The sequence below is a fragment of the Hypomesus transpacificus genome, chromosome 10 (genome assembly GCF_021917145.1).
Source record: "Hypomesus transpacificus isolate Combined female chromosome 10, fHypTra1, whole genome shotgun sequence".
Taxonomy (NCBI): Eukaryota; Metazoa; Chordata; class Actinopteri; order Osmeriformes; family Osmeridae; genus Hypomesus; species Hypomesus transpacificus.
The window spans coordinates 3,103,107-3,123,838 of NC_061069.1; the positions used below are offsets into that span (position 1 = coordinate 3,103,107).

Below are 20,732 nucleotides of genomic sequence, written 5' to 3' on the forward strand. Positions count from 1 at the left end.
CAATTCCCATGTGATTCAACATTGCACCGATTTACTGTATATAGAAATGACACATTGAAAATAAATTTGACAGTTTTAGCACTTTAACACGCAGTTTACTGGATGTAACAGCGCTATTTACTGTAAAAGATTCCCTTTCCACCACTGGGTGGAGACAAAAGTTCATTGATTCAGGGCATGTATTTTACACTTATGAACACTAGAGGTCAATAGAAGTAACATTTTGTCTAATGGAAGTATTCCTTGGAAAGTAGTCAATGAGGAGGAGGGATACAATGTGTTTGTTTTTAACTCTCCAAGAAGTCAAGCCATAGCTTGCACAGGCAAGTTTATACTTGAGAAGAACTGGAAGTAACTTTTATGGAGAGGAAGTTGTGCAGTTTGAGATTGTGCAACATTCTTCCTTAGTACATGACACAATGCAATTTTATTTGGAAAGCTTAATGTGACTGATGTTTTTACAATCTTCATGTTGAGGCTCGAAAGACAGGCTTCCATACTGATTAAATATATTGACAGAGCAGCAACACAAGGGTTCCACATTGTAGCCCAGTTATATATTTCCAAGCACAGTAATGCAATCAGGCTTAGTGGTTCTGCCTCGGGCACATACAGACATTTGAAATGGATGTTGCTGTATCTGTAACAAATCAACCAACATTGATGGCAAACTGCCAGTTTAATCTTATACCCTATCACTTCAATAGAGGGACATGAACTCAAATGCTTCCATATTTCTAGGTTACACATATTTCTACATCCTAGCCTGTCTTTAACTGACATAATTTCAAATAGAATATCCAAGCCCTATAAAGGACAACCACATTTAGGAATCCAATCTGAGACATGAAATCTGAACTGCACATCTCCGATTATTTCTATAGGTGGCATTCATCTCATTCCACCTGCCATTCCACCTACACCCCCTAGCCTGTATCGATGACCCTGAACTTGCTGGGGAACTTTGGTGGGATCAACACATTAGCTGCTAATCCAGGGAAGCTCAAACGGACCTCACCTGAGCACTGAACTCTTCTGATCATTAGGGTTATGGACGCCTAAAGCCACATCAGGGAGGTGGTGTTTGCTGTGGTGCAGGCCATGAGGGGGTTCAACAAGGCATGAAAAACGCGCTCTGATTCCCTGCTGCAAAACTCATTAGCCCATTAGGGAAGGGGAGGTCAAATGGATATGCTGCCAAGGAATCTGTGACATTCTAATCTTGATCGCTCCTCCCAGGGCTCTGATTGGTCCCAGCTATCCGAAAGGTAGACCACAGAGGCCGGGATCAAATTGGGCCTGAGGGAGGGAGAGGCAGCCAGTTGGATGCCTGACTAGAAAAGTAATTTGTAATGAGGCCCTGCTTTTACCAAATTCTGATACAGAGCTCTCTCTGGACAGTGATCCAGGAACAATTAGTCTCTGGGTGAGCATACAGTATGCACTTCAACCCCTTTTGTAGGATAGAGAATAAAGATTATTGCCAGTGTGCAGTTTATTTTAGTTGGACAGCTTTACGAACCTGGCAACCTTCCAATGAGATCCAGTCTCCTCTCTGGGTCCTAATGCCACCTGGGCCTCTAGAAAAGCACTTGTTGCTTACCGCCAGTTTCCTAAACATAGATTAAGCTTAGTCTTAAACAAAGAGAAAAATTATATGAAGATCTCCATTGAAATTGTTTTCAATGGAGGCTAGGCTTAATCCATATTTGGTTAACTAAGACTGAGTGTTCAGCATACTATTCACTTACTGTAGGTTTAGGTAAGAGGACCCAATGCCAGGCAGTCACATCACAATACTGGATAAAATGTTCAATGTGACTAGTGTTGTGCAGGGTGAAGTCATTTAGTCATTAAATATAAAGGATGTTATTTTCAGATCCAGTTCCTATCGTATAATTGTATCTTCTCTGTCATTTTTTTTATCTGCAGATAAGCCCATGTTATGGTGATACACCTTCCCATTTTTGGCCTGTTGCTTTTTCATCATTGGTTAGGAACTGCTTTGATGAGAGGATCACATTTCAAAATCCGACAGACACCAAGCAACATCTAAATCCCTCACAGTTTGCTTATTAGGCTGGAAGAGGTGATGATAAGGTGACGATGTCCTATTTGTGGAGAGAAGCCAGCAGGTCAGAGCAGGACAGGCGTTGCTGGCAAACATATCACTTTGCATTACTGCAGGATCTCTACAGAGCTGTTTTTGGTTCCCTTCACCGTGCAATGTAAATACCAATAATCTACCAGCTGAGCCACCTCCCTATATCTACAGGAGGTAACTTTGCTGATGTCACAGACTTGGATAGCTTACTTAAGGATAAAGACCTGGACCAGTCTTTTTGTTCAATGAAGGAACACATCTCACAGTTCCCTAACCCTCCTCAACACTAAGAACACCAATTGGATAAACACGTTATGTCAGGATATGTGTATCTTGTTGGCCTACTTGTGCATTTGATGGAGCATTCATGAAAATGTTTCAAGCATCTGTCCTTGCTGTTTGTCAATGAAGAAATACCTCTGTTAAATTTCTCTGACAAGGTACATTCATCTTGTTGCTTAATCATCATTTTGGGACAGTTGTTTGTCACAAATGTCCCTATACAATGCAAGTGGACTTTAATAAGACAAGTTCATTATCATCTGAAGCTGTAAATTCAAATGACTTTAACCTGTGTGCATGTGTTTGTGTGCATGTGCATGCACATGTGTATCTGAAAAGCCTGTTCACTGCAGATGTGCTTGCTTCATTGCCAACAGTGAACCCTGCAGACCCGAACAAGCTACCGGAGCGCCCGTCTACACACACGCCACAAAGACAGATGGTTTCCATGGCAACGCATGTGTCCAGAATCATTTTACCGTTGTTCTTTATCTGCGTGTGGATCATTTCTCCATCCTCTCATGTCAGAAAAAAAGATTTTTGAATGGATTTTACCCAGTCACCTTAATCAGCAAGTTAGCACAGCGGGTTTCACAAGGATCTCATTAAAACTATCAACTCGGATGAACTAGGGTGCCCCGTCGATTGTGCATAAAAGAATGATGGGATAACTTCCTCCAAGAACAAATTAAATGAACAGTTAATCTACATGTTAAAAAGTGTAATGCAACTGACACATGGTTCATATGTTGATTATTGGACACAGAGCCATCTGCTGAACCACTTTATCTAAAGTGAATCAAAAGTTTTCTTTACTAAATGCTTAAGATTTGCTGTATCCATTAAGGGTTATTCCTCTCGAAAACAAACAAGCTCTCAGGCTCTGATAACTGCACATGAAATACATGTATGTTGTTTAAAGATAAGAGCGCACAGTTATCTCATAATGACCACATCAATTATCTGAGAAGTGGGTCAACCTAAGTTCCTTTTCAGAGGAAAAACAAACGCTTCAGAGATCCTTTATTGCGTTAACGAAACAAAATGTACAACATGTACTGGAAAAGATTATGTAAACGCCATTCTGCCATAAACCTCAAGTCAATCATTTACCAAGGCAACTGTAAGATAATAAAGAAAGTGTAATCTCAACAGCAAACATCACTACTTGGTCACAAACGGGTTAACGGTGACAGAACTACGTCAGTTCCAGAGAGATCTGGAGCTACGTTTACACACGGGAAAGCTTAGGGCAGCTAGGTTCATGCTGTGCGGAATGTGAACAGCATGTACCCAACTGATTCAATTTACAGGCGACGTGTGGAGAACAGCATTGTGTGTACATGATGTGGGAACAGAGAGGAGACAACACAGGAGGCCACCTGCGAACTGCAGACATCTGATTTATGAAATGATAAAACCCATCATCTGTAAGAGTTGGTCTCGGTATCTCTTTTTTTGTTCTCACAGCATGAGCTCTTCGATTACACTGCTGGACTCCAGCTAACCATCAGGTAAGCATTCATCTATCCAGTGTACAAGACTGAAGTTTGAGTTTTCTGAATCTCAGCATGTAGCTCTCCTCTTGGCCTTTTTGTGTCATGCAACACGAATAAATTCCATAGACCCCCCCCCCCCCACACACACACACCACCAACACAAACACACTCACTTTTTCTTGTCCTTTATGAGGAACACTCACACAGACATACACAAAAACCATCAGTAGGACAGCCTAGGCGAACAGCAGGTGAATATTGAGCTGGGCCTTTCAGCATCGACTGCACACCCCAGAGAGTCTCTGTTGCCAGGGCCAATCTCAGGCAATAATCCACGGGTCAACAAGTGTGTAGCCAGGAATGAGTCATCTCTATGGAAAATCAAAGAGGCAACTCTGTTTGCAGCCTGGTACATTGCTTGGCATCCAGACCATCAGGATACATCTCAACAATTAATGAACTGTGTTTTCAGAGAGAAAGAGATAGTAGAAAGAAAGAAAGAAAGAAAGAAAGAAAGAAAGAAAGAAAGAAAGAAAGAAAGAAAGAAATTGGGCAAGTTAGTTTATGAATACTTCTGGTGTTGATAGTTGTGGGTCAGTGCTGCTTTTCTCTGGCACAGGACGCCCTGGCTGTAAAAAGATGGTGGACTGATTGATATTTACTTGTTTCAGCAGTGCAAGAAACAGTTACTGAGTAACTTCTAGTGATTGTTCTCATAATGACCTAATGATGTTAACTTTGGTCAGACAGTGCCCTCTCCAACGAGTGGGAAGGTATAACCTCTAATCTCATTTACATCAGTTGTGTGTAATAGACATCCCAAATTAATTTATCTGACAAACTGGTTCCTTCTGAGTTTTCTCTGATGTTATGGGTGCCAGGACTAAAAGATCATGTGTTACTGATGAATCCTGCGGTAACTGATGAATAGTGAATGGAGTTTGTAAGGGTGAGGGGAGTGTCCGTGTTATGTAACCTATATTGTCCAATCGCATTCACAGTTCTGCGTTCCCATGGGAACTGTGCCCAGCTATAGAAAACCACTGTGCTATGTACACAGCTGATTCCTTATGGGGAACACTGAGAGTCACATGTCTTGCCTGTTAATTAACTTAAAGGACAACAGGAAACTAACCCAGTATAGTGTACAGTCATTAAGGAACCCTTCACAGTGTTTTTTTATATTAACAACACAAAAAAACTGTGTAGTTAAAAGTTTGGACCACAAGAAAATATGTTTTGAAGTTTGAGGCCTCTTGTTGGATGTTGAGATCGAAACTTTTTTGTCACATCTCAGAAGAGTCCAGCACTGTGACAGCAACACTGAACTCTACCTTTCCTCTTCCTGCTGTCCATTGATTCCTTGCATCATGCCTCTATATTAAAAGGTAATTCTGTAGGAGACATACACTATACTGTACATACATGCTTGTATCACATTTCACTTTCATTCAAGTCCATCATTACTAATTGACCTTTCTGTTAAACTTGCATTCAGTTATACATGAGAACATGATATGTTATCCATAATTGGCCTTTGAGATCGAAAAGTTATTTTGAGATCTTAATATTTCCATCTGGAGATAAGTGAGTGTTTGAGACGTATACATTCCATTTGCAAACAGCATGATAACATCAACAGTATGGTCCTCGAGGGAGATCTCTTATTAGTTATTATCTTCCAATATTCTCTCCCTTTTCCTCAGCATGACTATTTCCTTTGTCTTTCTTCCTCCATCTTATCCTTACTCTGTCACTCTCTCTCTCACTTTATCTCACTCTCACTCGCTCATACACACACACAAACATAGGTACACTTTATCCCCCTGCTTTAATTACATTATATTATTATGCGTCTGGACACAGTCCAAACATAGCAGACCGGAATGAAGTTGATGTTATGGTGTTCAGCCTCCTCTAGGGCTGGGTGGAGGAATGTGCTCTCTCAATCCACCCAGATCTCCTGTGACTGTGGCCTGCATGTGAACCGTGTTCTGTAGACATGGACTTAGCCGGACACACATGTCAAGAATGCACAGCGAGACGTGGATTCTCTCCAAGTGCAACACCATGATCAGGGAATATAAACTTCATGCATTTGAGCTTTAAGAAGCATATTTTTCCTCTGTCTCAACAACTGTCTGACCCTTCTGACTTATAAACCATGCGACCACCTCCTGCATCTATTGTTTAGCCACTGACACTAACTAAAATACAGCACTTCAAAAGCATGGTGGGTTGGTATTTCTTATTGAGGAATCAAACCAATTCATCTTAACCAATTCAACTTGAGTGCTTGTACTGTATGTGCCCCTGGAAAAACGTTTTGTTTCTATCTAAATGCCAGTCAGCAGCCTCCGTTGCTGTTATACTTGCTTCCTATTATGTTATTCTACTTCTGTCTTGTCCTTCATCCAGACAGCGGCACCTTACGCAAACTAATCCATGCAGGGGTCAGATGAGTGGTTGGAAATCTGTCAAGTGCAGGTGTGAAATACAAGGACAACCAAGAACCCCACTGTGACATGGCAGCAAGCCAAACATGCTCCGGTGATTCATCTCAACACCGCTGAAACACAGACCCACACACCTCCGATTGCTGCTTACCAGTGGGTCATGTTACTCCTGCCATTGTGGTACTATGTGTGTTGGGAAACCAAAGAGATGATCTGGAATTTAATCCCTAGATCATGGAGACCATCTCCAGTGATGAAACAGCTGCCCTGTCAACATGGTTTGGGCACACTGCTTTCTTTTACTAACAAATCACCCAACAAATATTTGAAATAACAACTTTGAGGGATTTGTTTGGGGGGTTTTGGAGTGGAGAAACTGAATTCTGAGCACATCACTTATTCATTAGGGCCAACACATTTAGATCCTGGGTTTCTTATGAATCTCTGTTTGTGAGCAGAGTCAATTGTGAAGAAATGGGAAGAAACACAAGAAACACTAACTCTCTCCAAACCTAACCCTTTACTTGACAGTGCATTAACTAACCAGCTGTTTTGCTAAAAATTACAGAAAAGGATGGTCAATCATAAACAAATTCCCATTTGTTCCTTTTGAGTTTAAGTTTGCAAATGATTTTAAATATATTCAAGTGTGTAAACGTATATAAATCATAATCGTACTTATAGACGGTGGTAACGAACCAGATTGTCACCACACAACAATAACATACACAAAATATTGAAGTAAAACGGCAAAATGTGAAAAATAAATTAAAATGCAGGCAATTTCAATCAAACAATGGTTTTGACCGAGATAGAGAAATGCACGTTTGTCAGCTATAATCATGGCATTACTGGAAAACACCAAAGCAGATAGCTGGACAGTGTTTCAGTAACCCACTAACTAGCCAGGTTATAAACAACTCCACAGGCATTTGCTTGCCAAGTGACCTTCACCTGTGGGAATGTGAGCCTGGTGATGGTTACACAAGGCAAACACAAGGCAACAGAACAAGGGGCCCTCAGACCACATGCCCCAGCACCATCAGTAGAGTGGTAAGACTTTACCTGAAGAGGCAACCGGTTTTAAAAACCTGAACAAAAACGTAACTTTAACATTTAAAAAAATGCATCAACTAAGTTAAAGATTCGAAAGAATGGTAGAATGGAATGATACAATTTCAAAACTCAAGATTAAAGAAAGCAGATATGGTAGCGTAATGAGGGAATCTGCAAATTCTTTATTTTTTGTATTTACATTTACATTTACATTTATTAATTTAGCAGACGCTTTTATCCAAAGCAACTTCCAAGAAAGAGCTTTACAAAGTGCATAGGTCACTGATAATAACAACAACATAGCACCAAAAACATTGCGGGTAGCCAAAACATGAAGCACATATTGTGAACAACCAAAATAAGGGCCAAAGGAAAAAACCACAATAGCATGTGATTAAAAAAGTTACAATTACTGTAAACAACATGAATCACTATAAGTGCAAGTGTACCTGTAAAAAGCAAGCAACAGTAAAAATGGATGGTTTGTCAGTTGTAACAGAAAGGATACACACATAGGCTACATCAAAATGTGCAAGGTTCTTAAGGTAATGAGCAAAGGTCAACATAACTACCTAATGACAGGTGAGAACCTGTATTGCTGTGGTACAAAACTGAATACCGAGTCAGTCCACTTATCATTCTTAAACATTCAACTTTACAATTCCCACAATTTTCACACATCTTCTGAATATCTGAAAATCGAGTTGAAAGTTAATGGTTTATAAATACTGTTAGGGTCATTGAAATTCTTCCTTTCTTTTTCCTACCATCTTACTGCACCGTTTCAGATGGCAATGTTTGTTGACCCCACAACTCGATGATGAGCCTGTTTTGATGCAGCAGACCACACACTCTATCTCACTCTCTCTCTCTGTGTTGCTAACTGATTTACCTTATTTTTCTTGTCATGTGATGCCTTTTATGGCTTTGAAAGGAAGGCACTGTTAACTTATGTATCAAAGTCAATTTAAGCCTGGTTGTCAGACCTTTTCAAATGAAGATAAATGAGAATGAAATGCATTTCTGTTTACATGAATGGACATTTCTCAATGCTACCCATATAAATCACTTATGGCAGATTTCATTTGTTGTCTAATCCTAGGTGTGTCCTGTGTGAGATGATGTGAGACCTTCACATCTGTCATATATTCCACAGAATTCAAACTTCGCAACATGGATTCAATTGTTCTTCTCATGAACCAGTACAGAAAACAAGAAACTTGTTTGGAGTGATTGAAAAGAATCTAGGTTGGTTGACCACAAACTCAACCCACGTGACAATATGAACAGAGCCTGGAATTAGAACCTAGCCTTTGACCTTGTCCTGTTTGACCTCGAATGATCCTTCAAAGCATTTACTACTCGTAAATCCTGCCTTGTAAGACTTGTTCACAACCAGAGAAACGCACAATTACTTACATACAGATGCAGTTATATCTGTGCTGAACCTCCCTTAAATATACAGGTATTTCCCTTGGAAACATCAAACATACAAACTGTCAGACGGAACCAAGAACATCTTTGAACATCCAGTAGCAAGAACGTCTGAGACAGTCCAGGTCCCCTTAGAGAAAACAGAAAAGACAGAAATAATTTTTTTGTGAGACAGTTATGGTTTGAGACCTTCAAGTAAGGACACATTCTTTCTCTGCTAGTTTGGAGACCAGCATTTTAATAGTTTTCATGAGTTCAAAGACCACACCAATAACTGTATTTTTCAATTATTTGCTTAAAGGAAGAACAAGAATGAATAAATGAATGAATAAAGTGAGTTTGGGAGAGTAATCTGGATGTGGCAGATGAGTCCTAGGGTCCTGACTGGATTCATTAGAGCCCAGCCAATCCCCCTCGAGGTGCCTGGATAACAGAAGAAACTGAGGAGGAAATGGGGAGGGGCTGGAAGTCAAAAGTAGAGACATGTAAGTGGCTGGTGTAGCCGGGTTGTATTTATAGTTGGCAACTGACTGGCCTGAGTTACACATTGGATTAGCTGATGAGTAATTGATATGGTAATCAGTGGTGGAGACGAAGTAGCAGATGGGAGTTGAGGTGTCGTCTTCTCCCAAACCTCAATTTGTTCTTACCCCATTTATTCATATTTTAAAGTATATTCTATCCCACTTTATTTATTGTATCTAAATTACAGAAACCTATACCCAGTTGGTGTGCCTCTGGTTACCTTCTCTGGAAGTCCTTCAGTGAACAGGAATGCCAATTATTTATGGAATTCAGAAAGCCAAAGCCATTGTCTGGCCTCACATATACCGGTACATCAACCACACGTATACAGGGTAAGTCTGAAGGCCATGGTATTTCTATCACTACTGTTTGATATCAGTGAAATGGCTACCCTCATTTAACCCCTTGCCTACGTTCTCAGATGACCTTGTTAGGCCTTAATAAGTCTAATCTAATTTATAGGTTTTTTTTGCCTCAGTTGAGTGAGCTCTGGAACGACACCAATACATAATCTAACACATCACAACAATTCTGCTGCTAAAGACGACATTATTTAAGAGCTAAACTCAAAATAAGAATCACTCAGTGAACTTACTGAACTATTTTTGCACGTATTTTTTATGAGCCAATTACTTAAATGTCCTGTAGGATGGTAAACTATTTAATAAGTATGTGGCCAAGATTTGTTCTGTCTGGTAATAGCAGCATCAAAGTAAACAGTATAACTTGTAAAAAGAGTGCCAACGTGAGGGATATGCTTAAAAGTACCTCATTTCGTTTATATAACCAGTTCGACATGTCTTTTCGTGTTTTTCTGTCATGTATAATCTTTGAAGGGTTTGTTACTGTCAACAATAGGTCATATTCCGGTACAGTGTATCAAGATTTTGAGCTTCAACAAACTAATGCCTAAGCAATGTGTTGATGTGGGTTACATGGTGATAACTTTATGTATTTGTCAAGAGGATTGGAAAGAAAATAATTGACTGGATTCCTCACTGTGAAGCCAGAAGAACTGAAAGTGTAAAACAAATGTATTGGTACTCACATATGTAGAGGTTACTATAGGGCTTTCAGACACTGATGAGTGCTGACATGAACACCGGACCGTATGTGCTTAGCCATGGTTTGTTTACGTTCACTAAGGCTTGTACCCAGAGTTGGATAAACTGCACCCAGCCATGTGTTTCCTTCATTACTCAAGTCTGAGAACAGCTGGGTCACATGACAACCATCCTTCAGAAGGACGTTGCAGCAGAAACATTAGCTGGGGGTGAAATCAGACAGAGGCAGCTTTATGTGGCCCAAATACAAATGGCCACTTGTATGTTGAGACAGAGAAAGGATGTGATTGGTCCTTTTCTTAAGATTCTGTAAATGGACTACTAACATCAACGAATGACAACAAGGTCTAACCATTTGCTTGAAAATAAATTTTAAATGTTTTAATCATTTAGCATACACTTTTATCCAAAAACAAATAGTGCATATAATCCCAGTTTCCCAGACATGGATTAAGCCTTGCCCTAAAGTAAGAGAAAGGTTCAGTGAAGATCTCCATTGAAAAGGTTTTTAGTCTATGACTAGGCTTAATCCATGTCTGGGAAACTGGACAACAGAGGTTACAGCAGAGCATCAAGAATCTGAAGTGCGCAGTTGGTGCAGTTCGCTGGTCAGTTAGTTAAGGAACAGTCTCAGCTATAATGGACTGTAATAATACCTCAACTACAATACTGTATAATACAGAGCATCAATAATAATGTGAATGAAATGGTCAACTGCAGAAGGGTTTTATTACTTGTATAATTGTTTTTATTGATTTTATGTAAAGCACCTTGAGCTGCAATTCTTGCATGAAATGTGCTATATACATAAAATCTTATTATTATATTACAATATAAACACATTTCTCGATAAAATAATCCGAAAACATGACTGATGATGAAAAGACAAGTCCTTGTCCTTTTTGGCAATGTTCCCTTTCCATGGGGTACATACTAAAGAACATAATAATAATCAGATACTTAACCATCCTATACATGGTAACATGAAGTCCAGGAGTCAGCATTTAGTATCTTTCCACACCACCAGTCCTGTGTTTACATTCCACATGACATTCAAACAATGTCTGGCCAGTTTCCTTCAAGGCTCTGTGGTGTTCTCCTGGACATAATTACCTTCCAATATTTTGAATGAAGCCTCACAAACGGAAAAAACTACTGTGTGCAACACACACCAGTGAAAGTGTTGTTGGAACTTAGCTGCGTCATCCTTAGCTAGTAAAAGGGCAACTGGCAGAGCAGGGCTCATCTCTAGCCTGCAATACCAGATGGCAAGTCACCTCAGATGACAGTGAACAGCTACAAGAAAGTACAAAGTTGCATTCCACCCTCCTTCCTCCCTGAAGACCCCTTCCATATGTAAGAAAGACAAATTAGAATATAATGAATCTTTTTAACCAATTACTCAGAACAGAACGGTGCAGCAAGTCAAAAAAGTTCATCTTTATGTTGGTTTTATGTTTTTCTTTATCATAATTTTGGGAAATATCAGCAAGATATCATCCGTATGCCTTCATAAAGTTAACAGTCAACAAAGCACTTCACACGATAAGCCCTTATTTATGCCTATGAGTCAGTGCCATGTCAAACACTCAAACTGCAGATGCACTCCTGATGACTTTGAGTATTGTGAGTTGAAACATTATCACCTAACAGTTGTGAATGTTGTGATCTTGTCAACAACAATAGAAGTGTCAGCTCCACATCACAAACCAAGAGAACCAATGTACCTCTAGTATGGGAGATACCAACAGTTGTTCTCATACTGAGTGACAACAACAATGTCATGACAACAGTATTAGAATTATATTTACACACCAGTTGCCTGCTTGCCATACTTAAATACATGTATCATTGGTAATGATCTGATATGTATAACAAAGGAAAACAGCACTTGGTTCATCGAGTAGAATCAGCACATAATTGTTTTCACGACATTACTATATAAAGGGACAGACACAGGCACCTTACTGTAGTGTCACAAAAAAAAAATCTGACTGGTGCTTACTAAAGATATATAGACTCTATTTAAATGTATTATGCAATATTGTGTGTATGTGTGTGTTTTGTGTGTGCGTGTCTCCACAGTCATTCTGATTTTGTGTTTATGGCACATTTTATGTAACATATTGATATGCACATATAATGTAGTCAGACCCTCTGCGTAGACCCGGCTTTTGAATCTTGAACTAACCAGTGGGTCTCCTGAGGACAGGATCTATAGAGTTCTAAGTTCAGTTCATATAGATTAATGTATTTACAGTAGTTCCCACATGGCGCATGTCTATGTATGCCTTGGGGCACCTACAGGACAAGTTTTGTGATGTTGAAATATGGTTCCTGTTAGCAAAGACAGTTATCTGACCACATACAGACTGAAATACTTGTGCTGACAGCTTTATGGTTGAAATCAATTACAGTTATCCAGTGTAACATTGTAACTGGTGCTAAATAGACACAGGTGGTCAAAGTCACAGTCAACTAATTGTACCAAAAGAAACTGTTAAGAATGTACTGAATGCAATGCCTAAACCAAAATATTTGAAGCACTGCGATATGGAATAGTTTACTTTAGTTTTTCATTTATTTAGTTTATTTTTACAGGGACAGTGCACATTAATCAATGTTTCAGTAAAAGTGCCGGTTTTAACCAGCCGGCTCATTTTCAACCGCAGTCCCTGGGCCCCAGTCCCTGAGAATACAAAATTATATTTTGTAATGAAGCTACTCAAAGATTTATAATATGATAACATTGGGTCTATGTTAAACAGATGCCAAATCGGTTAAAGCATTATTTAATTCTAGTCATTGCTATATGTGAAGACTGAGTTGATGTTGTTCCTGGTGTTGACCCCTGTCATGCGTGGGCTGTAGATAGAAGCCTGTGATAAGTCAAGAAATATAGTTGATGTTGAATACTGTGTTCCAGTAGCTTAGGTACCAACACTTCAGTGTTCAGATCTATCTTAACAACTTTTCCTGGCTTGTCTGAGAATTTACCTCCCATTAAAACAAAAGAGTAGAAATGAGTTATTCTTATGTATTGCTTGTTTGAGTTCACTCACAAAGACATTGTAGAAGACAAAAATTAAATGGCAAATTGTCGTCAATGCAGCATTGACTGACAAAACTTCCACAGTCGTAACATTGAGTGTGTCTCAACCCCTTGTGTGTGGGATTGAGAATGCTGATCTCAGAAAGGATTCTCAGATCTGCCCAGTGTGCTGCTTGCAGTTAATAAGGCTGCTGAATGCTGTGGTGAAGAGGTTAAGGCAACTGCAGTAGGACATCAATGATTATCAACTATTATCTGGTGCTGCTTAAGACACAAACTGTTTGTACGTGTGTACGTGTGTGTTTGTGAGAACCCAAGTACATTATGTTTCAAAAGGATGTGAACACGAACAAACCACAGAAACTTTAACCACGATAGATAACATTGAAGAAAACAAGACTAATATAGAGCTCCTAGTTTCCATGGTCACCTAAACACCTTTGTCGTATTACAACAGTCAAACTATATAAGGTTGTAGATGCTGCTGCTCATACAGAACTGCCCTCCACTCATTTTTACAATAGGTAGACACTGTATTTAGATAATGTTACTGTGCATTCAAAGTCATACATTTCACCAGATTATCAATCTTACTTTAAAAACACCATTCCTGCAATTTTCCTACTGGCTTAGACACGTTAAGCTCCTAATGTAACCCATCCCTGTGACCCAAAAACCTGACCATTCAACCCAACACTATGAAGAATGGTAGCCATGCACCAAGAATAACAGAGGTGGTGCCACTGAAATTAACCCAGTAACCAGACAAACTGAAATATTGTAATCATTATTCAGTAAATGAATTAGAAGACCTAACAGAAGATAATGAGTAATTCATCCCAAAAGTATGCGAAAGTTATTTATATGAATTTATATGGTTGTATGCAAAGGCATTATTGCATTTGTGTGGTAAATGCAATGTCAACTATATTCACAGATATAACCCTCTACTGGTTATTAATACACATGTTTCTGTCAATTAATTTAAGGCAATTAATGCAAATTGTAATTTTTTATTTTGAAAAATCCATGAGAAGATGAGTTGCTACCCATCCGCGAGGTAGCAACATGTTTTACATAAACCTCTTCGAACAATAATTATATGACTGACAGCTTATAAAGAAACGACATGACGCTTAATGGTCATAATGGCAAGTTACATTGTTGCATGCCATCGCGCTGAATTGTTAAATAGTTTTAACCTGTGGAAACTGTAGGCAGCGCAACACTGTTTTCGTGTCCATCAACGTGTCCTTTCTGCAACAAACCTGCTATAGGAAAGGTTCCAGCGACCAAACATGAATAAATCAATGCTAGGACAAAAAAATAATGACAAGCATCCGTGACCATCGTAATTTCAATGTTTAAGTTTGCCAAATAGAGCCAAGTTCAGAAATGCATTCGTGCGCAGCAATGGACAAGCTGACTTCGCGAACTAGTATCTCCATGGTTTAAGAGGTCAGGTGACCTTGCTTTTGGACAAATCTATTTGAAAGAGTAATCGATTCATATATAGAATTGTGTTGATTTCACAAAAATCCAAAAAAGTACTGAATAGTTAACATGTGATTATTTTAATACATTTAAATATGAGTTGTTCGTTATATGTATATCTTATCCAAAATATGTACAACGTTCAACCGAAATAATCAAGTAGCACCCCCGTTACCTCGAAAATGGTATGGCTTCCTGGTAGAATTCCGAGAATTAAGCCCTTGAGTTTCTTAGAACTGGATTCTCAGAACTGGTGATGAACGAAGTTTCCAGGAAAGTTTTACAAGGTGACTTTTTTCATATTTCTAAACATTTCGCCAGCAGTTGCATGTAGTGGTAGACGTTAGTGGTGATATATGCAGCAATTCATCTTGTATACGATATTTAAGCGATGATTATGCCAAACGTGAATCCGTAGTTCGTGTGAAGATGTTTTTAAATACGATTTAGCCGTACTAGGCGGAGATACTTGAAGAGCGACTCGGAAGTTCGCCATGTCTGAACTCAAATTTTGATTTGATCGACTAGGGAGTCAATTTCTCGTTTTGGACACATTGATTTGTCTATTATCATATCGGACACATTTGGAAACTTAAAAGTATAGGCTACACTTTCAGTAAACAAGTGAAGTGAATGCTGTTGACAATTTAAATGGGGGGTTCTGTTAAATGAATGTTAATTACTTTTTAAAATGTTACAAAAACATTTTTGGTACTCGTCATTTGAACAACATGGCACAGGCTCTGTGGAAATAAGTTGAGCAACAGGACAAGCCTGTCAGTTCAGATCACTTGAGCTTGAACTATAGCCTCACACAGCACTGTGTGCATTTTTTCCAGTCGCCTAAAGCGCAGTTGTTATTTTCTATGCTTATTAGGAATCATTACCTACTTGTGTAACATTGTTATGTACTGCATTGCCATTTTAACATGGCTCATCCAGGTGATGTGCTATATGCTATTTTAGCCTATACTTAATCAAACATATTTTAAATAGTTTATATCCTGTTCATGTTCAATCCCTCATGAAATGAGAAATCCTATGTTTTCTACTTGAATGTAAAGTAAGCTAATGTAATTTTTCTAGTTGAGAGTAGGACGTTATAGCCTACTGTACTTTAAATGTCATTGGGTAAATAGGGTAGCTGATGTCGTGGAATAGGAAACCTTTTTTAGAAGCAACATAATCTATTGCACACAAGACGGAATGTACTAAATGCCAGACACGTTGCGCGAACAAGCCATATCGAGGTGGCCACCGCTATACCTCCTCGGAGGTGGCTATTCTGTATTCCCCCCCCCCCCCCCCCCCCCACACACAAACACACACACACACAAATCTTAATACTCCGAACGAGTTTAAAAAATACCTTGAGAAATATTGAGCATTCCGTCTGTATTGGCACAATGGCGCCACCTGTTGGGCAGTGAAGACACTCAGACTGAAATGGTAATTAAATTACAGTATAATTGAATGCAAACATGATTTATAGCCTACTATAGGTGGCCGCTAAAGTGTTTTTTTTTTTCGTTTACGTAGAACGGGGCTGCAAAAACCGGAAACTAGTCACCCTAGTCAGTTTAGGTTTTGACTCAAACCCATTTGTAACTAACCTGATTCAATTTGGCAACTAGTTAATTGTTTAAAATCAGGTGCCATTGATTAGAGTTAAAACAAAAACCTATAGGTCAACCCTGCCCTAGAAAAAAAATAAATATCTGCTTTTTGTTTCTGTTGGTATGTGTGTCTGTTAGTAATAACTCCATCTTGATTTGATGTTTACCTCCAGATTCAGACAGCATGGCCTCCACGGCAGAAGGCTGCATACAATTCACCCGCCATGCAGGCGATATCCTCCTTAACTTCAACCGCCTACGCAGTAGAAACATCCTCACCGATGTCACCATCCAGGTGGATGGACAATGTTTCAGAGCTCACAAGACTGTATTGGTGGCTTGCAGGTATAGACTCAGTTAATGTCTAACTGATCCTTTAGTATGAAACCATTTTCAGATACTCCAACATGCATGCCCAGAGACTCCAAATGAAGCAATTTAGTTTATGATTTCACATTTTACTGACATGTACATATTCTTCATTAACTTGTGAATTAACTTTTGAGAAGTGGATTTTAAAAAGCATGTCGTTTCCCCTTTCGTAGTGGCCTCTTCTACTCCGTATTTACGGACCCTCAAAAGGGCAACCTCAGCGCCATCAGCTTGGACCCCAAAGTGGATCCTGAGGGCTTTGCTGTCCTGCTGGAGTTTATGTACACGTCCTGCCTAACTCTGAAAGAGAGTCTGGTCCTGGCCACCATGAACACTGCAGCATACCTCCAGATGGACCATGTGGTGGACACCTGTCGCAGGTTCATCAAGTCCAGGTGGATGATGATCTTGATACCGCAGCTCATTGGTTTACACTAACTCCAGGATTTGTTGTACTAAATGGTTGTTTATCCTCTCACCCTAGGGGTCTGTCTCTGAGTTTGCAGACTGAAGATGTACAGGACAGCCTGATGCATGGGTCTCAGAATGGGCCTGGATTTAAGACCGTTCTTGGCACAGAGACGTGCCCCAAGTCCAACCACACATCCGCCCCTCCTCTCAGAGACTCGAGGGCCTACGGCCCCAGTGTGTTCAGTGGGATCAATGCCTCTGGCAGCTCCTACCATGTGTACGGACATCTGCCCATCCCTTTAGGAAAACTGTCTGAAGCCTGCAAAATCAGCGACCTTCCCAAGGGGGGCACCCTACCTCTGAACCTATGCTCTCAGGTCTATGAGGGCACCGAGGCCGCCACCACAACCACGACCACCATCATCCACCACCCTCTGTCATCTCACTCATCCTCCTCTCCTGTCATCTGCAATTTGGGAGCCCTTCGGGGCCTCCAGGCACCTGCATCCTCCATGGAAGATTGTACCCAGTACCCACAGCCTAGCCCCCACAGCATGTCCCCAGGCTGTGGTAAAGGGGTGATCTGCAGCCCGCAGAGCCCCCACCGGTCCGACTGTCACCCCAACTCTCCCACCGAGTCCAGCAGCAGCAAGAACGCAGCCCTGTCTGTTACCCAGCCCCGCGGTTGCAAGGAGGAGCCCAAGGCCCACAACTGGAAGAAGTACAAGTTCATTGTGATGAACCAGACCTCTGAGGAAAAGGAAGAGGAGGCCGAGGGAGGCAGGACAGAGGCTAGGGGCTGCTCACCTCCACTGGGCCGTTACTTGACCAGCGAACTAGATGCACACATGGATGTTCAGTCTGGCGATATGGGCAGTGAGCATGATAAAGAGCTTTCTGTCCCTCAGGCTGGCCATCACAACAGCAGCATCAACAGGTGAGCCCCAATGCCCCACTAGCCAGCATGGGAACATTTGTTGGATTCTTGCAGGACTTGCCCTGCTCACCTTTTGCATCTCTCTTTCTTTCTGTCAGCCATCTGAGATGCTCCACCTGTGGCTCTGATACACCTCATCACCGGGACATGTGTCTGCGCTCCCCTGGCTCTTACAGTGGGGAGGAGACCAGCGAGAGGCAGTCTGAGTACTCTGATTCAAGCTGTGGTGAGTAGGAGCTCATGACAAGTTGCTGTTACGCATGTTGTATTGCCAGTCTGAAGCTGCAGTTTTTGGGACGTTATTTAGATTCAAGTCACTGATGGATGTTCTGTCACCTTTTCAGAGAATGGTACCTACTTTTGCCACGAGTGTGACTCCAAATTCTCTGAGTCTGATTCTTTGAAAGACCACATGCTCCAGGCCCACAGTGACAAGCCTTACAAGTGTGACCATTGTCAAGCGGCCTTCCGCTACAAGGGGAATCTGGCCAGCCACAAGACTGTCCACACAGGTAAACGTGAACGCCTTGCATTGTGGCATTTCAACCACCAGATACATTACTATTGAATTGTTTTAGGGCTGTCAAGTGTCGAATAGTTTGACAACTTTGATTCAACTCAAATTTTTTCGAACAACTTTGTTGCATATTCAAGGTGAAAAGCCATATCGCTGCAACATCTGTGGGGCTCAGTTCAACCGCCCAGCCAACCTGAAGACCCACACCCGCATCCACTCTGGAGAGAAGCCGTACAAGTGTGAGACGTGCTGTGCTCGCTTTGTACAGGTAGGAAAACATTTGCTGCTGTTGTGTAAGAAAAGAAAAAAAAGAATGTATTATACTTTCATCGAGAGGCCATGTTCTCAAAGTCTCCTGTTTTCTTAGGTGGCCCATCTGCGTGCCCACGTTTTGATTCACACGGGAGAGAAGCCATACCCTTGCGAGATCTGTGGAACACACTTTCGCCATCTTCAGACATTGAAGAGTCACCTGCGCATTCACACAGGAGAAAAGCCTTATCATGTAAGCACTTGTCTCTTCCATCTTCATGGCCCAGTCTCGGTAACTAAATCTGACCTGACCATTTCCTCAGTAATCTCTTCCTACCTATGACTCAACTGGTTATATATAGCCCTAAGCCTAGAGGTCTAACAAGCCAGCAATGGTCTTGCACTAATTACATCCCAATCAACTAATTGACCTTGATTGGAGAAACAATTATTGTTTCATGTAGTTGCCATGGGCCTATACTTAAGTTTGGCATCCACCAAACTCACTTCTTTCAAACCCTTTTCTACCCCTCTGCAGTGTGAGAAATGTGACCTCCACTTCAGACACAAGAGCCAGCTGAGGCTCCACCTGAGACAAAAGCACGGTGCAGTCACCAATACCAAGACTCAGACCCGGAGACCCAACACTGACCTCCTGGCCAGCTTGGCCAAAGCTTGCTGAGACTTTTGAATCGCAGTCCAGGCTGTTGGTCAAAATCAAGCTGTCTTTGCGCCGTATAATCTGAGAATTAGGTTGGCTTTATATGTACTTCAGATATGGAAGTACAGCTGTTTTGTAATTTTTGTATGTTTGTAAATAAGTTCAAACAGAAGTATGTACATAAGATTTTAAAATGTTTCTACTTCATAGATTTTCATTAAATGTACCTGGACATCTTTTTATTGTAATACAATGATAAATCTATTATTTCAGTCATGTAATTTTCAGGAAATGTGAACTTCAAAACCTCAACTGTACATCATTTTGAAATGGTCATTCAAATTAAGTAAACTGTTTCATTGGTACATTGTTATATTTGGTTATGAATTTTGATTGTATAAGCTAATGAACTATACCTTTTGGTTTATCATAGTTTATTGTGAATATAAAATATAATATATCTTTACAGATTGCCCTCTGCTGGCAGAGAATTATAATTTACAGAAAGGTACTTCTGTGTTGTCTGCTATATCTTGTCAGTATGCTAGGGTTTGTGTTGACATCACATTGTGTAATAGTAATGAGCACCCTTGTAGCTATGTATGCAATGTATTCAAGGTGCCTTACTTTAAGCTACTTTTGTGCAGTATATCAGTACTGTAATTTCTTTTTCCTGCGCTTTTTGTCAAGTTTAAAATGCTGTAAATACACCTAGTCTCGAGCTGCGTTCTCAGGAATGTTATGAAAGGATCTTTGTTACTGCAGAGCTTAATGTAGAGGATATCAATAAAATGAATGTTTGGTGAAAATAAATATGTTGTGTATTTGCTACCCAGTGAAGAATCAGTAGTATATATCTTATGGTGTGCTAAATGACTAGGATAAGTGGATAGATAATTAGGTAACGTATTCCTCCTCTGTGGAATTGTAGAAACATTCATAACATTCAAGAAGGTCTTTGACCCTTTATGACAGTCCATTCATTTCTGGTTTCATTATT

General features: G+C 40.3%; 1 protein-coding gene across 5 annotated transcripts; it reads left to right on the top strand.

Annotated features, from left to right (window-relative positions):
* Window positions 1–3,649: 3,649 nt before the first annotated feature.
* bcl6ab (BCL6A transcription repressor b) lies at window positions 3,650–20,539 on the top strand. 5 transcript variants are annotated; one of them, XM_047026965.1, is made up of 11 exons: window positions 3,650–3,900; window positions 8,500–9,316; window positions 9,544–9,688; window positions 16,756–16,927; window positions 17,128–17,349; window positions 17,439–18,302; window positions 18,401–18,528; window positions 18,647–18,814; window positions 18,957–19,087; window positions 19,187–19,324; window positions 19,610–20,539. In XM_047026965.1, exons 3-11 carry the CDS (start codon window positions 9,619–9,621, stop codon window positions 19,751–19,753), a joined length of 2,037 nt encoding a protein of 678 aa, XP_046882921.1. In that variant the 5' UTR covers window positions 3,650–3,900; window positions 8,500–9,316; window positions 9,544–9,618; the 3' UTR covers window positions 19,754–20,539. The 5 variants fall into 5 exon arrangements, with proteins under 5 accessions (XP_046882921.1, XP_046882922.1, XP_046882919.1 ...); XM_047026963.1 differs by lacking the exons at window positions 3,650–3,900; window positions 8,500–9,316 and adding an exon at window positions 9,362–9,446; XM_047026966.1 differs by lacking the exons at window positions 3,650–3,900; window positions 8,500–9,316 and having other exon boundaries at window positions 9,353–9,688.
* The last annotated feature ends 193 nt before the right edge of the window (window positions 20,540–20,732 follow it).

What these genes read in the sequence shown, in the direction of transcription:
- bcl6ab (XM_047026963.1), top strand. An exon ending in GCTGTGCTCGCTTTGTACAG is followed by an intron (nt 19,088 to 19,186) that starts GTAGGAAAACAT and finishes CTGTTTTCTTAG; the next exon opens with GTGGCCCATCTGCGTGCCCA. An exon ending in CAGGAGAAAAGCCTTATCAT is followed by an intron (nt 19,325 to 19,609) that starts GTAAGCACTTGT and finishes ACCCCTCTGCAG; the next exon opens with TGTGAGAAATGTGACCTCCA.